We start from the raw sequence: 20022 nt of genomic DNA, 5'->3' as shown, positions 1-20022 counted from the left end.
CTATCAATAATTGGGTCAAGTTATGCCCTACTAATAAGTTTGTACGTGAACAAACAAGCACACATTACCACAGCTGCCTTTCGCCAGCTTAAGGCCGTAAAATACTCAGCGGGGGGCTGCTGCATGAAAACGTATTATTTTGTGATCACTATCACCCAAGTGACCCCCTTCTGTACTTGTAATATTATATTATTGTCACAATCCTGTTTTCGCTCCTGGACCTGCAGATTTCTTCTCAGTTGTGACCAGAGGCTTCATCACCTCGTTACCGGGAGGATTGTTATGAGGCAGAAGAACTTCCCGGCCTCTGTCTGCCCCCATGATCACTATGTGACACGTTTTATTCAGGCCCTAATATATCACAAGTTTTCTATAAATGTTTATTATTTCTAGAAAATCTCCAGCTTTCACTTTCGCTCCAGCTCTCACCTCTCCGTGCTCCTTCTGCCCGGTAACTGCTGATCAGCTGAAGATTCATTTTTCCATTGGAGGAAGCTGCACCTCCCGTCCAATCAGCGCTGAGCTCCGCCCTCCAGTGTACAGTGACTGTAACATTCTTACATTGTATCTGTCCTGGGTGACACTGATGTTCTCTTCTTCTTTGGGTCCCCCCATATATTGGGGCAGGAGGAGGATGTTGCCCCTCATGGTGCTTCTCCTGCACGTGTCTGCAGTGTGCTCTGGTGAGTATGGAGGGTGATCAGTGATTGTACCTGATATTAGAGGATTATTACGTCTTATTTATGTCGTATGTTGTGATTGTAGTTTATGTATCAATGTGTTGTCGTCTATAAGAGGCAGAAATCCATTAGAGAAGCTGCACCTGTCGTGTTCTCCGTAGTGAGGAGGACATGGCGCTGTTTCTGGGGTCTCAGCGTCGGCTCCAGGGATCGGTGTGATCACCGTGTGACCGGATCCAGGAGACCCCGATGTAGGACAAGGCTGAAGTTGGCTTCTTGTTCTTTTTTTATGGTTAACAAGTTAAATTATGAGCAAAAATTATCTAAAAAATCTAATAACCTGCAGTGCGCGGCCCGGAGGTGAATACACCTGAAAGTGGCTACAAAATCTATATAAGTGGCTCAGAAATGGGCACCAAAGGGACTAGTCAAAGGGTTAAATGATGTTGGGCAACTAATCTCACACAGTGATCACACAGAAGGGAATGATCTGAGATGGCCCAAATGAGCTCCTGGCAGAATAGCATCACAGTGCGCAAATCACCACCTATTAGGGATTCTAATAAGTAACGTGTGTTTTTAAAGGGTTAAATGACTTTGGAGATCACAATCCGCTCCTATAGGCCGATCTACGTGGTTCTCGGCATCACAGCAGGTGAGATCCATTGTGCCGGGTGCAGGGAATCGCGGTGATGGTGAGAGATCAGCGGCACAAAGTCATTTAGGCTGGTTTCACACTTGCATTTTGATCTGCAGCGTTTTAAAAAAAAACGCAGGTGGCGAAAAAAAGCATGTAAACGCATGCAAACGCTGCGTTTTTTAGACGCATGCGTTTTTGCATGCAGAAAAAAAACCGCAGCGTTTTGACGCGTTTACATGCGTTTTTTCCTGCGTTTGCGTTTTTGAAACGCATGCTGAGAAGTGTGTGACAGCTGCCAATCATCAAAATCAACTAGAAAACCCACTATTAATAGAATTAGCTAGGGTTAGGGGTAGGGTTAGGATCCCTAGGGTTAGGGTTAGGGTTTTTATTAGAATGTCCTGGTCACCAGGTCACTGACAAGCCACCCCCCACCATCAAGGTGATAAAGGGATCCAAACCCTACCCCTAACCCTTGGGATCGAAACCCTAACCCTAACCCTAACCCTTGGGATCCAAACCCTAACCCTACCCCTAGGGATCCAAACCCTAACCCTAACCCTAACCCAAGTTATCCTAGGGATCCATAGGGATTGGCTATTATGTTGACCTGGAGACCAGGACATTCTTATAATAAAAAGCTTTGTTCAATGTGGACACCCCAAGATATACGGTATTGCTATAGAGTACTAAAAGTATAAACTCGGAGAGTATTCACTGTCATATTGTTAGGGTTAGGGGTAGGGTTAAGGGTAGGGTTAGGATCCCTTTATCACGCTGATGGTGGGGGGTGGCTTATCAGGGTGTATTCTTGTTTTTTTCTATAAAAACACATGCGTTTAAAACACAAGCAAACACATGTACGCAAAAACGCATGCGTTTCCATTTACATCAATGTATTTTTTGACGCAAATCAAACGAAAATGAACGCATGCGGTTTTTTGCGGCAAAAAAAGCATCTGAAAATTACTACATGATGCATTTCTGCAACATGCCGCATGCAGCCAAAAAACGCTTTTAATGTTAAACATAGGGAAAAAAACGCATGCGTTTTTTTTTTCCAAAAACGCTGCAGATCAAAACGCAAGTGTGAAACCAGCCTTATCTCTCCGAGCTCCAGTTTCTCCTTCACAATAGGTGACAATTGTCCGTTTGCTCGTCTGATGCAGATTTTAGGCTCAGAACCCGTTTGGGCCGGATACAGGGACCTGATTATGATTCTTGGCATCTCCTGTGTGTGACTGATGTGAGATCAGTGACTAAAGGTCACAACCCTTGTAAAACACCGGTGACTGATGTGAATCTCTGACAATTCACCGTCTGACACTTTGATGCCATTTTTGTGCCACTTATATATTTTTTGCAGCTGTTTTCATGTGCGTTCACCTCCGGGCGCCGCACTGCGCTGTATTTTATTATTGTGATAACTTTATTAAACTTGTAAAAAAGAAAAAGTTAACAAATGAGAAAATGAACAAATAAGAAACCAACTTTCTCACAGTTTCCTCCAGCTCTCACCTCTCCGTCCTCCCTCTGCCCGGTAACTGCCGATCAGCTGGAGATTCATTCTCCTATTGGAGGACGCTGCACCTCCCGTCCAATCAGCGCTGAGCTCCGCCCTCCTGTGTACAGTGCCTGTGATATTGTTACATTGTATCCATCTTGGGTGACACTTACATTCTCCTCCTCGGGGTCCCCCCATATGTCCATCAGCCATGAGGTGTAAAGAAAGAAATGAGTATCACCGGCCGAGCCGCAAATATTTATTTTACTCACTTATATAGCCCCATTAATTCCACAGCTTTACAGAGATCATCATCGCTGTCCCCATTGGGGCTCACAATCTACATTCCCTATCAGTATGTCTTTATATTGTGGGAGGAAACTGGAGGAACAGGAGGAAACCTATGAGAACACGGGGAGAACATACAAACTAAATAACATAAATAAACCCCTGAAACCCCCAAACCCCGAACATAGCGGTGAACAGAAAAAAAAATGCAGCGCCCCCACTGCCGCAGGGCCGAGGGGTACCCGGCACCGGGTCTCTGGGCTCCTGCTCTGGGGTTGTCACGGTGGCTAGACCCGGTCCGTGGCCCTGCCGTGGGGCGCACAGTCAGTAATGATAGATGTAGCGGTGGTGAGGCTGTAGTGATACGATGTAGCGGTGCAGTGCAGCAAATAACGAGGACACCAGGTTGCAGTCTCTTTACCTCTTTACTGATGATCTCTGGGTCCTCAGTCCAGAATCCAGATCACCAGGCTGCGCAAGTCCGGCCGGTCCAATGGCACCTTCAGAGTTCTCTTAACAGGTGGAAATCTGTGCCTTCCTTCTAGCGCTAAGTGTTGCGGTCCTTCCCTGCTGTGCTTACGGAAAGTCCCCACAACTGTTGTGTCTGTTTCTTAAGTTCCCTCACAACTCGATTAGATGATCTTCTACTAATCTCCATCCCTCCCTGATGTTGCGGTCAGGACGGCACCCGTTTGACGGGTAGGCTCGGAGCTCTTCCGGGACCCTAGAGTCGCCCCTCTCCACAAGTTGCCCCCCAAGACTGCATAGGTGATTAAGGTGAGACAGCCCGCCTGAGACTGACTGTCCTGCCTTGGTTCGAAGTATTGCCTGAAGCTCTATGTAGAAATACTTCCTTCGGCGTTCCGGCCACCGGTTATTTGCGCCTCAGTAGGATGTTGCCTCGGTCTTACAGCACGACCCCTACTGGTATTCTCCTTCTGCTTTGATCTCGTTTCTCACTCAGCACAATCTATCTCGCTTCCAGTCCCTTCTTGGGCACCGCCGCTATTCTGAGCAGGCACGGTCCCGTTACGTTCGCTCAAGTTGCCAAGCCCCTGTCAGGATCCCACCCCTGACAGGGACCCTACTGAATCTTCTCCCGCAACACCCTCTGCCACAGGGTGCTGCCTGGTTCCCATCCAGTCAGCTTTCTCTCTAACTTCCTGCCTGACCCCCAGTTTTACCTGTGTGTGGAGAGTGGCCTAGTAAATAGAACCCTTAGCTCCCCCTGGAGGCCCGGCGGTGAAATGTATTGGTGTCTGTGATACCTGATCAGATGAACTCCTTCAGTGCCATCAGACGTACCATAGCTCCCCTTAGTGGCGGAGCCACAGTACTGCAACGACCAGGACTCTGGGGCGCTGCACTCCCCCCCCGGTTAAATCCAGTACTCCGGGACTGGGAAGAAAACAACAATACAAGTTAGCAAAAAGACATACATTTAGTTGAGTGCAAATAACAATAAGTATACTTGAGCAGAGCTTCCCTTTATGGGAGGTGAGGACACTTGAATGTTACAAACATGGTTAAATAACATAGCAACATGCTATAAATAACTTTTCTTACCCAACCGGGTATTCTACTTGGTACAATTACTGGAACAATAATTTAACATTGCCTTTAAAGGACGTACACTCTAAATCCACTAAAGACCTTCTTATAATCACATTATAAGGCAATTTAACTTTTACATTCTCCTTCTTTAAATCTGCAGGACCGCCTGTCCTAACGGCACCAGACCTACTGCCTCTCCTTTCTTACAGGACCGCTCCTTTCAGCCCGAGCCTTCTGTCTTTTCAACTACTATACATAGTATAGAACATAACATACTTTCAGTTTAGGACCACTGAGCCATCTTCATATGGCTCCTAGGAGGACTCACTGACTAACCCCTACGGGCTCACTTTCTGTCCCCTGTAACACATTATTAACTCTTTCTTGACAATAAACTAACTTTCTACGGAGGACTCAGGGTTTACCTTCTATCCCCATTTTCTATCAACATTATCAACTATTTTCTTATAACATCAATTTTCATCATTACTCTCTTACTAGTAACTATGCAGGACACTGTGCCTACCCCTACGGGCCTACTGCATCTTTCTTCTAGCTCTCACACTTCCTTCTAAAGAACATTATCAACATTTCTTCTTTTTACAGTTAACCAGTTCAATACACATAACTTCTGCATATAAACACTATCATTTTCTTTCAAAGCATTATTATCACGTTACTGTTCTAAAGCAGTATTACTCATAAGTACACAGTTGAACATCCCCTTTAAGAGGGGATCAAGTCTTTCTGAGGTAGCATATCTTCTCAGGCTACCAGTCCATACTCAGCAAAGGCTCCGGTGCGGTATCTTCGCAAAGAGTCTCTCTTTAAGTAAAACCAGTAGGAAGCGCCTTTAAGAAGGTGCAAACTATTTACAATGAGTTTGTATCATGCATTGTTCATGATCGCGGCAGTTCTGGAAACTTTTGTAAAACTTGCAACAAAGTAAACAAAAACAATAGGGATCCCGGGTCAACAAAGGGATCCCTTTAAAAGTTAACCCTAAATGGGTTCAGCAGTAAATCAGGAAACGAACAGTTAAATGAGCTATTTACAATTTTCAGGGTTCGAGGTTTATGCTTGCTCAGGTGGCCTTGGTCCCTGACCTCCGCCGGTTGCGGCATCCATGCTGGTGGCAGGTCCCGCAGGGGCCATCAGATCACCTGGTGTCTGGATTTGGAGGCTGACCTTGCTTGCAAGTTCAGTAGGCGCTACTAGGCGTACGGTGGTGATGGTCACAAGATCTGGCAAGTCTGGATTGGCCATGATCGGGGCAACAGGTGACACTCCCTCAGGGTCACATCGCCGGACATTCTGAGCACACCATCCTTGTGCATTCCGGTGACGGGTGTACGTCACCTGATCCCCCTTTCGTAGTGGATCGCCATCCCGGTCGCAGCAGGGAGTTTTCACGTTGTAACCAGCAACAAAGACATCAGTTGGAAACCCCGGTTCCTGTATGGAGCCCCATCCCTTCTTCGGGTGGAAGACCGACACAGTTCCCCCATTCACCACGTCTTTCCTGCCATGCACAGACTTCTTGCGTTGCGTTTCTTGTTGTTCAACTTCGTCGCGATTCTTCCAGTGCTGGATCAAGCATTGATTGTACTGTTCCCAGGTAAGTATTGCAATGGTGAGACCATCCCCCGGGGCCCCATCCGGCTCAACCCAGGGGGTGTCCCACCGGAGCATCACCCCGTCCGGGCCCACGTCTATGGGTTCTCCCCACCTGGTCGGTAGCGGCGGTATCAACTTCCCCATCGCGCTGGGGGCGAGGACCACCCTCTCGACTGTGAACGAAGGGTTACTGTTGCGGGGAGGATCGATCGCGGGAGCGGGATCGAGCAGGGACGCAGGGGTGTCTTCCGTACCTGCGCCTGATATGATTCCACCGATGTCGATCTGGTCCACTGACGAGGGTGCTGGAGTCGGCAGCAGCTCGGACCGCGGCTCCTCCAATGCGATCCCTGGATGCGGCTCCGCCCGCCGCGGTTCCTCCTCCGCTGCCTCTGAGGTCAGGATGGGTAAGCTCAGCTCCGCTGCCGGTCCCAAGAACTCCGGATCCTTCCACTGCAGGGGACATGGGTCTGCCCCCGGTGGATGAGGGCAAGCCGGGATTGCTCCTTCCTCGTTCCGGCACTTGCTGTTCATCATCGTAGTCTGATGGTCGGTGGCAGTGCATGCATCGGACTCCGCCATTTCTCCAGGGCCGAGCTTCTCCGTCACCCTGTTCCCGCCGTTGCAAATCAGGGGGCGGTTCTCCTCGGATACTGGGTAGATCGTCCTCTCGCAGCAGGAGTCGGAGGGGGCGGTAGCCATTTCTCGCGCCACTCTGGTAGTCTCCTCCCATGGCACGCCCTCCTTCTTCTCCGACGTAGCAATGGCGGCGGCTTTTGGCGGGAACTTCTCTCAGCAAAGGGCAATACACAGTCTCTCAATAAAGTACAGTAAATCACAGTTCTAAGGCACACATGACCTGATTCTTCAGGCTTAAGTAATCCTGTTCGTGACGCCAAGTTTGCAGCGCCCCCACTGCCGCAGGGCCGAGGGGTACCCGGCACCGGGTCTCTGGGCTCCTGCTCTGGGGTTGTCACGGTGGCTAGACCCGGTCCGTGGCCCTACCGTGGGGCACACAGTCAGTAATGATAGATGTAGCGGTGGTGAGGCTGTAGGGATACGATGTAGCGGTGCAGTGCAGCAAATAACGAGGACACCAGGTTGCAGTCTCTTTACCTCTTTACTGATGATCTCTGGGTCCTCAGTCCGGAATCCAGATCACCAGGCTGCGCAAGTCCGGCCGGTCCAATGGCACCTTCAGAGTTCTCTTAACAGGTGGAAATCTGTGCCTTCCTTCTAGCGCTAAGTGTTGCGGTCCTTCCCTGCTGTGCTTACGGAAAGTCCCCACAACTGTTGTGTCTGTTTCTTAAGTTCCCTCACAACTCGATTAGATGATCTTCTACTAATCTCCATCCCTCCCTGATGTTGCGGTCAGGACGGCACCCGTTTGACGGGTAGGCTCGGAGCTCTTCCGGGACCCTAGAGTCGCCCCTCTCCACAAGTTGCCCCCCAAGACTGCATAGGTGATTAAGGTGAGACAGCCCGCCTGAGACTGACTGTCCTGCCTTGGTTCGAAGTATTGCCTGAAGCTCTATGTAGAAATACTTCCTTCGGCGTTCCGGCCACCGGTTATTTGCGCCTCAGTAGGATGTTGCCTCGGTCTTACAGCACGACCCCTACTGGTATTCTCCTTCTGCTTTGATCTCGTTTCTCACTCAGCACAATCTATCTCGCTTCCAGTCCCTTCTTGGGCACCGCCGCTATTCTGAGCAGGCACGGTCCCGTTACGTTCGCTCAAGTTGCCAAGCCCCTGTCAGGATCCCACCCCTGACAGGGATCCTACTGAATCTTCTCCCGCAACACCCTCAGCCACAGGGTGCTGCCTGGTTCCCATCCAGTCAGCTTTCTCTCTAACTTCCTGCCTGACCCCCAGTTTTACCTGTGTGTGGAGAGTGGCCTAGTAAATAGAACCCTTAACTCCCCCTGGAGGCCCGGCGGTGAAATGTATTGGTGTCTGTGATACCTGATCAGATGAACTCCTTCAGTGCCATCAGACGTACCATAGCTCCCCTTAGTGGCGGAGCCACAGTACTGCAATGACCAGGACTCTGGGGCGCTGCAAAAACACTGGAGCAAACTTATAACAGACGTTAAAAATGGCGCAAATTAAAAGAAAATTAGGTGCAAATGGACAACAAGTGAAAAACACCAAAAGTTGCCAAAAAAAGGAGCAAATACAATAATGATTCGGGCCCATAGTCTTCAGTGTGCAGTGAGCAGGATACATAAAAAGTGCACACAGGAAGCTGAGAGAGGTTCTGCAGCAGCTGCAGTGACCTGTACAGTACATGACCCCAGCTGCTGCAGAACATCTGTCAGGAACTTAAAGGCCTGAGCTCTTGCTGTAACTCCCATAGACTTTAACCCCTTACCGACATCTGCCCTACATGTACCGTGCAATGGGAAGTGCGCTCCAGCAAACCGCCATACATGTACGGTGCGACAATAACGTAGAAAAAGTGAAATAGTTTATAAAAATAAATAGGGGAAAGTATAAAAAAAAGAAAATAATATTTTACAAGTAAAAATGCTGTTTTATCTATAAAAACATAAGAAAAGGAAAAGAAGTGCATATTTGGTATCAGCAGATTCAGAACGAACCAATCTATAAAAATAGATTGATTTTAGTGTGGAAAAGTAGCAAAACATAAAAAAAAACTTTATAAGACTGGTGTCTCTGCCATTGTAATGACCCGAAGAATAAAGCTGCCTGATCACGTTTATCGCGTGAAAAAAACAAACATTTATGAATTTCTGCCTCTTGTTCACCGAGCCACCCAAAATAAAAAAAACGATCAAAAATTGCTCTCTAGTCCAAAATGGTACAAATAAAAACATCAACTCATCTCGCAGAAAACAAGCCCCACATAGCTCAATCAGCGGAAAAATAAACAGTTTTAACTCTCAGAATGCGGTGATACAACAACAAATACTATTTTTGTTAATCATTGTTTAGCAAAAAAAGCTAATTATGAAAATACTAATTAACCCCGACGTCGCTGTAATTGTACTGACCCGAAGAATAAAGTCGTCTTATCACGTTTACCGCACAGTGAACGGAAAATAACGTAAGAACATTAAAGACAATTCCTGAATTACTTTTTATTTATTCTGTTTCTCACAAATTGGAATAAAAATCAAATTAAAAATATTATGTACCCCAAATGGCACCAATGAAAACGTCAGCAAAACACAAGCCCCTACTCAGATCTGCTGTCTGTCAATGGAAAAATAGAGGATGTCCATGTTTCTAGTAGTTCAGAGGCGCTGGAAAAGCGACATGGATCTCAGAAACATTCCAGTAAAATCCAAGCTCGGAGCGCACGCACCGACAGTGTCCACAAGCGCAGTGTGGACTAGCGTTATTTTGAGCCGTAACGGGAGTAGTTTCAACTGATTGTGAGAGTGTCGGACCCCCACCAATCTTATATTGAGAGTAGTCTACGTTCACATTTGCGGTCTGCGCCGCAGTGTCGGGCGCCGCAGCGTCGCCGCATGTGTCATGCGCCCCTATATTTAACATGGGGACGCATGGACATGCGTTGCACTTGCGTTTTGCGACGCATGCGTCACTGAGGCGCACGCGTCCGGGCGCAGAGGACGCAGCAAGTTGCATTTTTGCTGCGTCCAAAATCAACCAAAAAAAGGACGCATGCGTCGCAAAACGCAGCGTTTTGCATGCGTTTTGCTGCGTTTTTGTTTGCGTTGTGCGTTGCGTCGCCGACGCTGCGGCGCACAATGCAAATGTGAACGTAGCCTTAGTCGTCAGTTGTTAGGCTGGTTCCACATTTGTGGATGGGGGGCTGCATACGTCCTCCGTGAAGCTCCGCCCACCGCCGCACCTCCTTCGGTCAGCTCCGCCTACATCGGCATGCGTTGCGTTCGGCGCAGGTCGCCGCACCGTCAAAACGACGCATGTGGAGGCATCTGCATACATCGGCATGGCCTGCGTACCTAATGGTAAAGACAGGGTACGCACGCCGCATGCCGACGTAGGGGGAGCTGACCGGAGGAGGTGCAGCGGTGGGCGGAGCTTCACGGAAGACGTACGCAGCCCCCTAAAAGCCAAATGGCGTTCTGTGTCTTCCGAGTCCTATTGTATATCTAAACAAAAATGTATGACCACATATATGGAAGCAAGGAGAGGAAGGAGGAGTGACCTCAGCACAGCCGTCCAGGTAATCATAAAATAAACTTTATTCAGTTCTCAAAGCATACAAATTGTATAAAAACAAGCTGACGCGTTTCTGGCACGTTAGTGCCCCTTAGTCACCTATGCTGGTGGGTGCGCCACAGGCCGGGCTTACCTTGCAGGGACGTAATAAAGTGACTACTAGGTATTCGCTGGAGCTCTGATGGTGACAATAGGCTTTGCCGCCTGTAGTCACCAGGTACCACTCAAGGGCATTCCCTGGATTTGCAGGGTATGAGATACTGAGAGGCGTAGTCAGACAGTCCGAAGTCTGCAGGCATCACAGAATCAGTAAACTTAGCCGAGGTCTGGAGCAGAGAGGTCAGGTGGGACGGTAAACAAGCCGGGTCATTAATGGGTGGCAGAATACAGAGGCATGAACAGGTACAATCAGAATTAGTAGGAGGAGCTGCCTAATAAAGACCCAGCTAGCACGGGATAGGCCAGGGAAGCTAATCTCTGCAGGACCCAGCAAGGTTCAATTCCTGCAGAGACCGGCCATGCCACCTGTGAAGATCTGAGGTTATGGGTTGTAATAATCACCTAGGCAGGTTAACGACGCTACTATTTTTTATTTCTTACATCCATGGTTTTACAACTCTGGGTAGATGGGCAAAATACATTGCCCCAGTACACAAGATGCCCTCCCTGGGGCCGGTAGGCTCACTGCCCCTGTACCAGGCGATACTCACTGTCTCCCAACTTTTGGTTGTCCCACAGATTTTGTATCTCCAGCCAGTATAGTCTGTAGTCACAGTCCTTGCTACTCTAGACGACCGGTAACACAATGTAAAGTCCATGTATTCAGCAGCAACAGTCCCTAATAAAGTTCCTGAAATCCAGACAACATATCCCTCAACAGTAGCACCTGTGTTCAGCCCAGCCGGCATCCGATCTCCAAACTCCATCCATCCATGTGCTCCAGGACCACATGGTAGATCCTCTCCCTTCGACGCCACTCTCCCAAATCTCTGACTAAACATGTGGCTTCTTCCCCCCTTCCTGGTATCAGCCCCCTGAATGGGCAGAAGTGTACACACCATCCCTCTTAAACATTTGCTTTTAGCTCAAGGAATGAAGAATGTTTCAGAAGTCTGTCACCTGGGATTGCATGTGAGACCCCCTATGGTGACCGCTCCTCAGGGTCTCCTATCTCCATCCCCACTATGGGCCTAGTGGCTGGGAGAACAATGACTTGAGGCCCCTGAGATACAGATGAGATTAATAGAATGATTGCTTTACATTTACCTTTAGCAATCTCCTGTCTGACCTTAAGTATACTTAACATCCAACCAGCACATCTTCCTCTGCTTGCTGTCACTGAATGGAAACATTGATTCCTGAGGATGAACTGAGCAGCAGGCAAATCACTAATAAAACACAACAATATCAACGTAACCAGTGCTCCGTGCTGGAAAAAGTCTGCATCCTGTAGAGCTGTGGACTCCGCTCTACATCCATTCGTCCAGTAGTCTTTAGTAAATGGCCAACTCCTCACACCTCCCCTGAGGCTAAATGAAAGCCATGCAGATGCAGCAGTGCTGCAAGACTAACGGGGCAACCTGATGCACGGAGAAACCGCACACTGAGAAGAGACGCTGCAGAGGCATGCGACTTACCACCGTGACAGCTATCTATTCCAAAAGTCAAATGGTGCTTCTTTCCCTTCTGAGCCCTGCCGTGCTCCCAAACAGTAGTTTTCCACCACGTATGGGGTATCAGTGTAATCAGGAGAAATTTCACAAATCTAGTTTTTCATTTTCATGGATCAATGTTATAAAGCACCTGTAGGGTTCAAGATACTCACCACACTACCTTGAGAGGTGCAGTTTCAAATATGGGGTCACTTGTGGGTTTTTTTACTGTTGAGGAATATCAGGGGCTCCGCATACGTGACATGGTGGCCACTATCTATTTAAAAAAACAGCAAAATAAGGCAGAGATGCTTACCTAAAACCCACAAGAACAGAAGCAGTCAAAAAGTCCAATTATATGCAAAATATCAAAATCTTTATTAGAAATATAGGTGAACAGACAGCAGGGGATGAATTCCCCATGATAGCCTCAACACATCTAGAAGGGGCACAGATAGGTGTGCAACAGATTATCCGATGCAAGGCATAATATACCACCCATTTTATCAACACATATAACAGTCAAGTGACATGAATCGCCATAAAGCATAGATACTTGAGTAGTACATACCCTTAGATAGAAATAGTGGTCACTGCGCACACCCTATCGCGCCCACCCCAACGCGCGTTTCGGCGGATGCCTTTCTCACCCCTTGAGAAAGGCATCCGCCGAAACGCGCGTTGGGGTGGGCGCGATAGGGTGTGCGCAGTGACCACTATTTCTATCTACGGGTATGTACTACTCAAGTATCTATGCTTTATGGCGATTCATGTCACTTGACTGTTATATGTGTTGATAAAATGGGTGGTATATTATGCCTTGCATCGGATACTCTGTTGCACACCTATCTGTGCCCCTTCTAGATGTGTTGAGGCTATCATGGGGAATTCATCCCCTGCTGTCTGTTCACCTATATTTCTAATAAAGATTTTGATATTTTGCATATAATTGGACTTTTTGACTGCTTCTGTTCTTGTGGGTTTTTGATATTATTCCGAATTGCAGTCTGTCCACTACAAGTCCTATTCAGTGCCTGAACTCTACGATTCATGAATTTTTTTTTTTATTGATTATAGGCGCTGATATGTTTTCTATTGTATATTAGAGATGCTTACCTGCCTAGGCCTCAAACAAATCCACTATCAGGATGCAGTGGACCCATGTGGTTGAAGATACACAGGTGCAGCATAACCGATGAGGCAGCCACTCTCAACCTGCCAAACTAATGGAGACCCGCGTCAAGGGTCCCCACTTTTTTTTGGAGGATCTTTGAATTCTCTTTTTGTGCTTATGCTGTTTAGAGTTAGGACTCATGAGCGTGGGGACCCTTGACGCGGATCATGAGCTTCCGTATTTTGGCCAAAATATCAACTAATACCTCACATAAAGATTTTTTTCTTATGTGTTTTTTGCACTTTTTTTCGGGTGCAGTTGGGCCCATTTTTGTCTTGTAAACTGTGGTGTCTGTTCACATGGGGTGCATTTGGTTAGCGCTGGGAAGGCCCGCCTGATCTAATAGAAGGGTGTGACTACTAGGCTTGCCTGGATGCTGTGCATCTCCATTGTGTGAACAGCGCCGCTTACAAGTCTTTTATGTGCAGCAATGTGCCAAGCAGCCACCCCCTCCATTAATTTGGCAGGTTGAGAGTGGCTGCCTCATCGGTTATGCTGCACCTGTGTATCTTCAACCACATGGGTCCACTGCATCCTGATAGTGCATTTGTTTGAGGCCTAGGCGGGTAAGCATCTCTGCCTTATTTTGCTGTTTTTTCTAATTTTTGGAGGATCTTTGAATTCTCTTTTTGTGCTTTCACTATCTATTTCAGCCAAATTTGATCTCCAAAAGTCAAATGGCACTTCTGTTCCGAGCCTTGCTGTGCGCTCAAACAGTAGTTTTGTACCATATCTGCACCATATATGGGGTATCTGCTTACTCAGGACAAATTTAGTGGTCCATTTTCTCCTGTTACCCTTGTGAAAATGAAAAACGTGGGGCTGAATCAACCTTTTTTTTTTTTTTTGTTTAGAAAAATTAGAATGTTCATTGTTCCCTGGGAAGCACCTAAAGGGTCAATAAACTTCTTGAATGTTGTTTTGAGCACGTTGGGGTATTTTCTGTTTCATAGGTCACTCAAAATCACTTCAAATGTGATGTTGTCCCTATAAAAAAAATAAAAAATTGGTTCTGTAAATTTAGTTGGAAAATCGAAAATTGCTGATAAACTTTTAGGCTGTGTGCACACGTTGCTGATTTTTCACGTTTTTTTCGCTACAAAAACGCTATAAAACTGCAAAAACAGCATACATTATGCATCTAATCATTTAGAATGAATTCCGCAATTTTTGTGCACATGATGCATTTTTTTCCGCGAAAAAAACGCATCGCGGTAAAAAATGCAGCATGTTAATTAATTTTGCGGATTTTTTGCGGATTTCCCACTATATAATGCATTGGGAAATGTCCGGAAAAATCCGCAAAAAAAACGCACCAGAAATGCGGTAAAAACGCGCAAAAAATGAGCAAAAAACGCATGCAGATTTCTTGCAGAAAATTTCAGGTTTTTCTCAGGAAATTTCTGCAAGAAATCCTGAACGTGTGCACATATCCTTAATGCTTGAAATTCTGATTAAAAAATGATTCTTAAGTAAAGTAGACATGTGGGAAGTGTTATGTAATAACCATTTTGTGTTGGATAATTACCGTATCTGATTTAAGGGCATAAAATGTCAAAGTTTGAACATTGCAAAATGTTCACATTTTTGCTAATTTTTTTATATGTTCATAAATAAATACAAATTGTATTGTTTTAAATTTACCACTAACATAAAGAACAATGAAAAATCATGGACTTACTATAATTTGCATGATAAAAAGAGGTTCTGCACCAGATGCAGTGTGTATAACAGATAATGTTTTTTTCCTGACTGTAATATTATACAATATACTGTATATCATAATGTGAGGGGCAGAGTGCGCATTACAAGCCCGTACAGACCGGAGCGCCATTACACCCTGTACAGACTGGAGCACCATTACACTCTGTACAATGAACACTCTCACATATAGAAATCCTCCCAAAAAAGTGCAATAAAAGACAATATTTAGCTAAAAGAAAAATTTATACTTTATTGAAAATAATATCATGTATTAAAAAAACTGTACAGCTGATAATAGGAGCACATAGGGTTAAAGTACAAAGCAAGCCCAACAATTAATAATACATTGTTATGACCCCAATGGCGAGGGTCTCAGAGATATCAGCAAGTCTGCGAAGTACAAAAATCCAGCTCATAGGGCAGTGGTAACTGGGTTGACCATATATCTACTCCTAACGCCAACCCTAGAAGTAGCCGGGAACATGCCTACGTTGGTCGCTAGATGTCTCGCGCAGCCGGAGAGCTAACTACCCCTAGAAGAGGAAAACAAAGACCTCTCTTGCCTCCAGAGAAAGGACCCCAAAAGTAGGATACGAGCCCCCCACAAATAATAACGGTGAGGTAAGAGGAAATGACAAACACAGAGATGAACTAGGTTTAGCACAGAGAGGCCCACTTACTAATAGCAGAATATAGTAAGATAACTTATATGGTCAACAAAAACCCTATCAAAAAATCCACGCTGGAGATTCAAGAACCCCCGAACCGTCTAACGGCCCGGGGGGAGAACACCAGCCGCCCTAGAGCTTCCAGCAAGGTCAGGATACAGATTATATACAAGCTGGACAAAAATAGCAAACAAAAACAAATTGCAAAAAGCAAAAAACAGACTTAGCTTAATGAAGCAGGAACCAGGATCAGTGGACAAGAGCACTACAGATTAGCTCTGATATCAACGTTGCCAGGCATAGAACTGAAGGTCCAGGGAGCTTATATAGCAACACCCCTGACCTAACGACCCAGGTGAGCATAAAAGGAATGACAGACATACCCAGAGTCAAATCCCTAGTAGCCACTAGAGGGAGCCAAAAAGTAAATTCACAACATACATATACCAATATACCATACAAAAAAAGTATAAAATTATATATATATATATATATATATATATATATATATATATAAAGATGTGAATAATACTCAAAAAAACAATACTCAAACGAACAATGTGAAATCATACACTGTAGATTATCAATTATATTGATGTTTCAATGTCTAGTGTATAAACATAAATATGTGACAAATAAAACCATACTACATAAAAGTGATAATAATTAATGAATGCTGTAAAATGTGCAACAGTGCAAAAAAATGCAAACAGTGCTTGATACCACAATCTATAATGGGTGTACACGCCCCCCGGAAGATGGCAAGCGTCGAAACGCACGTAGGGAGCAGGAGCACGATAGGTATGAGGAGCCCTTAACTTATTTGTAATATTTACCTGCTATTTAAATGTATATTTATCGCACTGCAGCACTTTATACTATTTTCTGCACGGCAGTGCTTCTTATTAAGTGATTGTTGTGAATTCCGCTCTTGGGCTCCCTCCGGTGGTTGTAAGTGGCACTTTTGTGAGTTCTGCTCTTGGGCTCCCTCCGGTGGTTTTAAGTGGTACTGCTGCCCTTGGATTTAGTAGTCAGCAGCTGCTTCCACTGATTGTCTTTCTGGCTCGGCTATTTAGCCTGGTTCTATCCTTCAGCCTGTGCCAGTTGTCAATGGTTCCTGGTTGGATTCACATCTCTGCTTGGATTTCCCTGATATTCTGACCAGTTCAGCAAATATAAGTCCTTGCTTTGTTCTTTTGCAGTCCACTTGTTGTGGACTTAATCTTTCTGCACTTTCTATGTTTTTTCTAGTCCAGCTTGTCAGTATGGATTTATTCAGTTAAGCTGGAAGCTCTGGGAAGCAGATTTACCCTCCACACCTTTAGTCAGGTGTGGAGATTTTTGTAAACTCTGTGGTGGATTTTTCTAGTTTTTAATACTGACCGCACAGTATTCTGTCCTGTTCTATCTATCTAGCTAGACTGGCCTCCTTTGCTACATCCTGGTTTCATTCTGCGTATGTCATTTCCCTCTTACCCCTCTTCTGAAGTTCCTGAGTTTTTGTCGGATTTCCAGGATGTATTTCATGAGCCCAAGTCCAGTTCCCTTCCTCCACATAGGGACTGTGATTGTGCTATTAACTTGATTCCTGGCTGTAAGTTCCCTAAGGGCCGACTTTTCAATCTGTCTGTGCCAGAGCATGCCGCCATGCGGAGTTATGTTACGGAGTCTTTGGAGAAGGGGCATATTCGGCCGTCTTCCTCACCATTGGGAGCGGGATTCTTTTTTGTTGCCAAGAAGGATGGCTCCTTGAGACCCTGTATTGATTATCACCTTCTTAATAAGATCATGGTCAAATTCCAATACCCTTTACCTTTGCTTTCTGATTTGTTTGCTCGGATCAAGGGGGCTAGTTGGTTTACTAAGATGGACCTTCGAGGGGCATATAATCTTGTTCGTAATAAACAGGGTGACGAGTGGAAAACTGCATTTAATACGCCCGAAGGCCATTTTGAATACCTTGTGATGCCTTTCGGGCTCTCTAATGCTCCTTCTGTATTTCAGTCCTTCATGCATGATATTTTCCGCAATTATCTTGATAAATTCATGATTGTGTATTTGGATGATATTTTGATTTTTTCCGATGATTGGGAGTCTCATGTGAAGCAGGTCAGGATGGTATTCCAGATCCTTCGTGATAATGCTTTATTTGTGAAGGGGTCTAAGTGCCTATTTGGAGTTCAGAAGGTCTCTTTTTTGGGTTTCATTTTTTCTCCCTCGTCTATAGAAATGGATCCTGTTAAGGTCCAAGCCATTCATGACTGGATTCAACCCACTCATGACTGGATTCAACCCACATCTGTGAAGAGTCTTCAGAAATTTTTGGGCTTTGCTAATTTTTATCGCCGTTTCATTGCCAACTTTTCCAGTGTGGTTAAGCCCCTGACCGATTTGACGAAGAAAGGCGCTGATGTGACGAATTGGTCCTCTGCGGCTGTTGAGGCCTTTCAGGAGCTTAAACGCCGATTTACTTCTGCCCCTGTGTTGCGTCAGCCGGATGTTTCTCTTCCTTTTCAGGTTGAGGTTGACGCTTCTGAGATTGGGGCAGGGGCCGTTTTGTCTCAGAGGAGTTCTGATGGTTCTTTGATGAAACCGTGTGCCTTTTTTCCCAGAAAGTTTTCGCCTGCGGAGCGCAATTATGATGTCAGCAATCGGGAGTTGTTGGCCATGAAGTGGGCATTTGAGGAGTGGCGACATTGGCTTGAGGGAGCCAAGCACCGCGTTGTGGTCTTGACCGATCATAAGAATCTGATTTACCTCGAGTTGGCCAAGCGGCTGAACCCTAGACAGGCTCGATGGTCCCTGTTTTTCTCCCGTTTTGATTTTGTGGTCTCGTATCTTCCGGGATCTAAGAATGTTAAGGCTGATGCCCTCTCTAGGAGTTTCTTGCCTGATTCTCCTGGAGTCCTTGAGCCGGTTGGCATTCTTAAGGAAGGGGGTGATTCTTTCTGCCATCTCCCCTGATTTACGGCGGGTGCTTCAGGAATTTCAGGCTGATAAACCTGACCGCTGTCCTGTGGGGAAGCTGTTTGTTTCTGATAGATGGACAAGTAAGGTAATTTCTGAGGTTCATTGTTCGGTGTTGGCTGGTCATCCTGGGATTTTTGGTACCAGAGATTTGGTTGCTAGGTCCTTTTGGTGGCCTTCCTTGTCGCGGGATGTGCATTCTTTTGTGCAGTCCTGTGGGACTTGTGCCCGGGCCAAGCCTTGCTGTTCCCGCGCTAGTGGGTTGCTTTTATCTTTGCCGGTCCCTGAGAGGCCCTGGACGCATATTTCCATGGATTTTATTTCGGATCTTCCTGTTTCCCAGAAGATGTCTGTTATCTGGGTGGTTTGTGACCGGTTCTCTAAAATGGTCCATTTGGTACCTTTGCCTAAATTGCCTTCCTCCTCTGATTTGGTTCCATTGTTTTTTCAGCATGTGGTTCGTTTGCATGGCATTCCGGAGAATATTGTGTCTGACAGAGGTTCCCAGTTTGTTTCTAGGTTTTGGCGGGCCTTTTGTGCTAGGATGGGCATTGATTTGTCTTTTTCTTCGGCGTTTCATCCTCAGACAAATGGCCAAACTGAGCGAACTAATCAGACCTTGGAAACCTATTTGAGATGCTTTGTGTCTGCTGACCAGGATGATTGGGTGGCTTTCTTGCCGTTGGCCGAGTTTGCCCTTAATAATCGGGCTAGTTCGGCTACTTTGGTTTCGCCTTTCTTTTGTAATTTTGGTTTTCATCCTCATTTTTCTTCAGGGCAGGTTGAGCCTTCTGATTGTCCTGGTGTGGATTCTGTAATGGACAGGTTACAGCAGATTTGGACTCATGTGGTAGACAATTTGACGTTGTCTCAGGAAAAGGCTCAACGTTTTGCTAACCGCCGTCGGTGTGTTGGTCCCCGGCTTCGGGTGGGGGATTTAGTCTGGTTATCTTCTCGTCATGTTCCTATGAAGGTTTCTTCCCCTAAGTTCAAGCCTCGGTTTATTGGTCCTTATAAGATTTCTGAGATTATCAATCCGGTATCTTTTCGTTTGGCCCTTCCAGCCTCTTTTGCCATCCATAATGTTTTCCATAGATCTTTGTTGCGGAGATATGTGGTGCCCGTTGTTCCCTCTGTTGATCCTCCTGCCCCGGTGTTGGTTGATGGGGAGTTGGAATATGTGGTGGAGAAAATTTTGGATTCTCGTTTTTCGAGGCGGAGGCATAAGTATCTTGTCAAGTGGAAGGGTTATTGCCAGGAAGATAATTCTTGGGTTGTTGCCTCCGATGTCCATGCCGCCGATTTGGTTCATGCTTTTCACTTGGCTCGTCCTGATCGGCCTGGGGGCTCTGGTGAGGGTTCGGTGACCCCTCCTCAAGGGGGGGGTACTGTTGTGAATT

At 46.1% G+C, this 20022-nt stretch overlaps 1 protein-coding gene across 1 annotated transcript in view; it reads left to right on the top strand.

Annotated features, from left to right (window-relative positions):
• The first annotated feature begins 539 nt into the window (after positions 1-539).
• The window catches only part of LOC143804119 (class I histocompatibility antigen, F10 alpha chain-like), a 158900-nt gene continuing 139417 nt past the window's right edge, over positions 540-20022 (top strand). Inside the window, exon 1 of the mRNA XM_077281877.1 lies at positions 540-683. Coding sequence (XP_077137992.1) covers positions 587-683 — 97 coding nt within the window. The 5' untranslated portion in view covers positions 540-586. The remainder of the gene's footprint in view (positions 684-20022) is intronic.

Source organism: Ranitomeya variabilis, chromosome 1, assembly GCF_051348905.1.
Source record: "Ranitomeya variabilis isolate aRanVar5 chromosome 1, aRanVar5.hap1, whole genome shotgun sequence".
In the NCBI taxonomy this organism is placed as follows: Eukaryota; Metazoa; Chordata; class Amphibia; order Anura; family Dendrobatidae; genus Ranitomeya; species Ranitomeya variabilis.
This window is presented reverse-complemented; position numbering and strand designations above follow the sequence as displayed.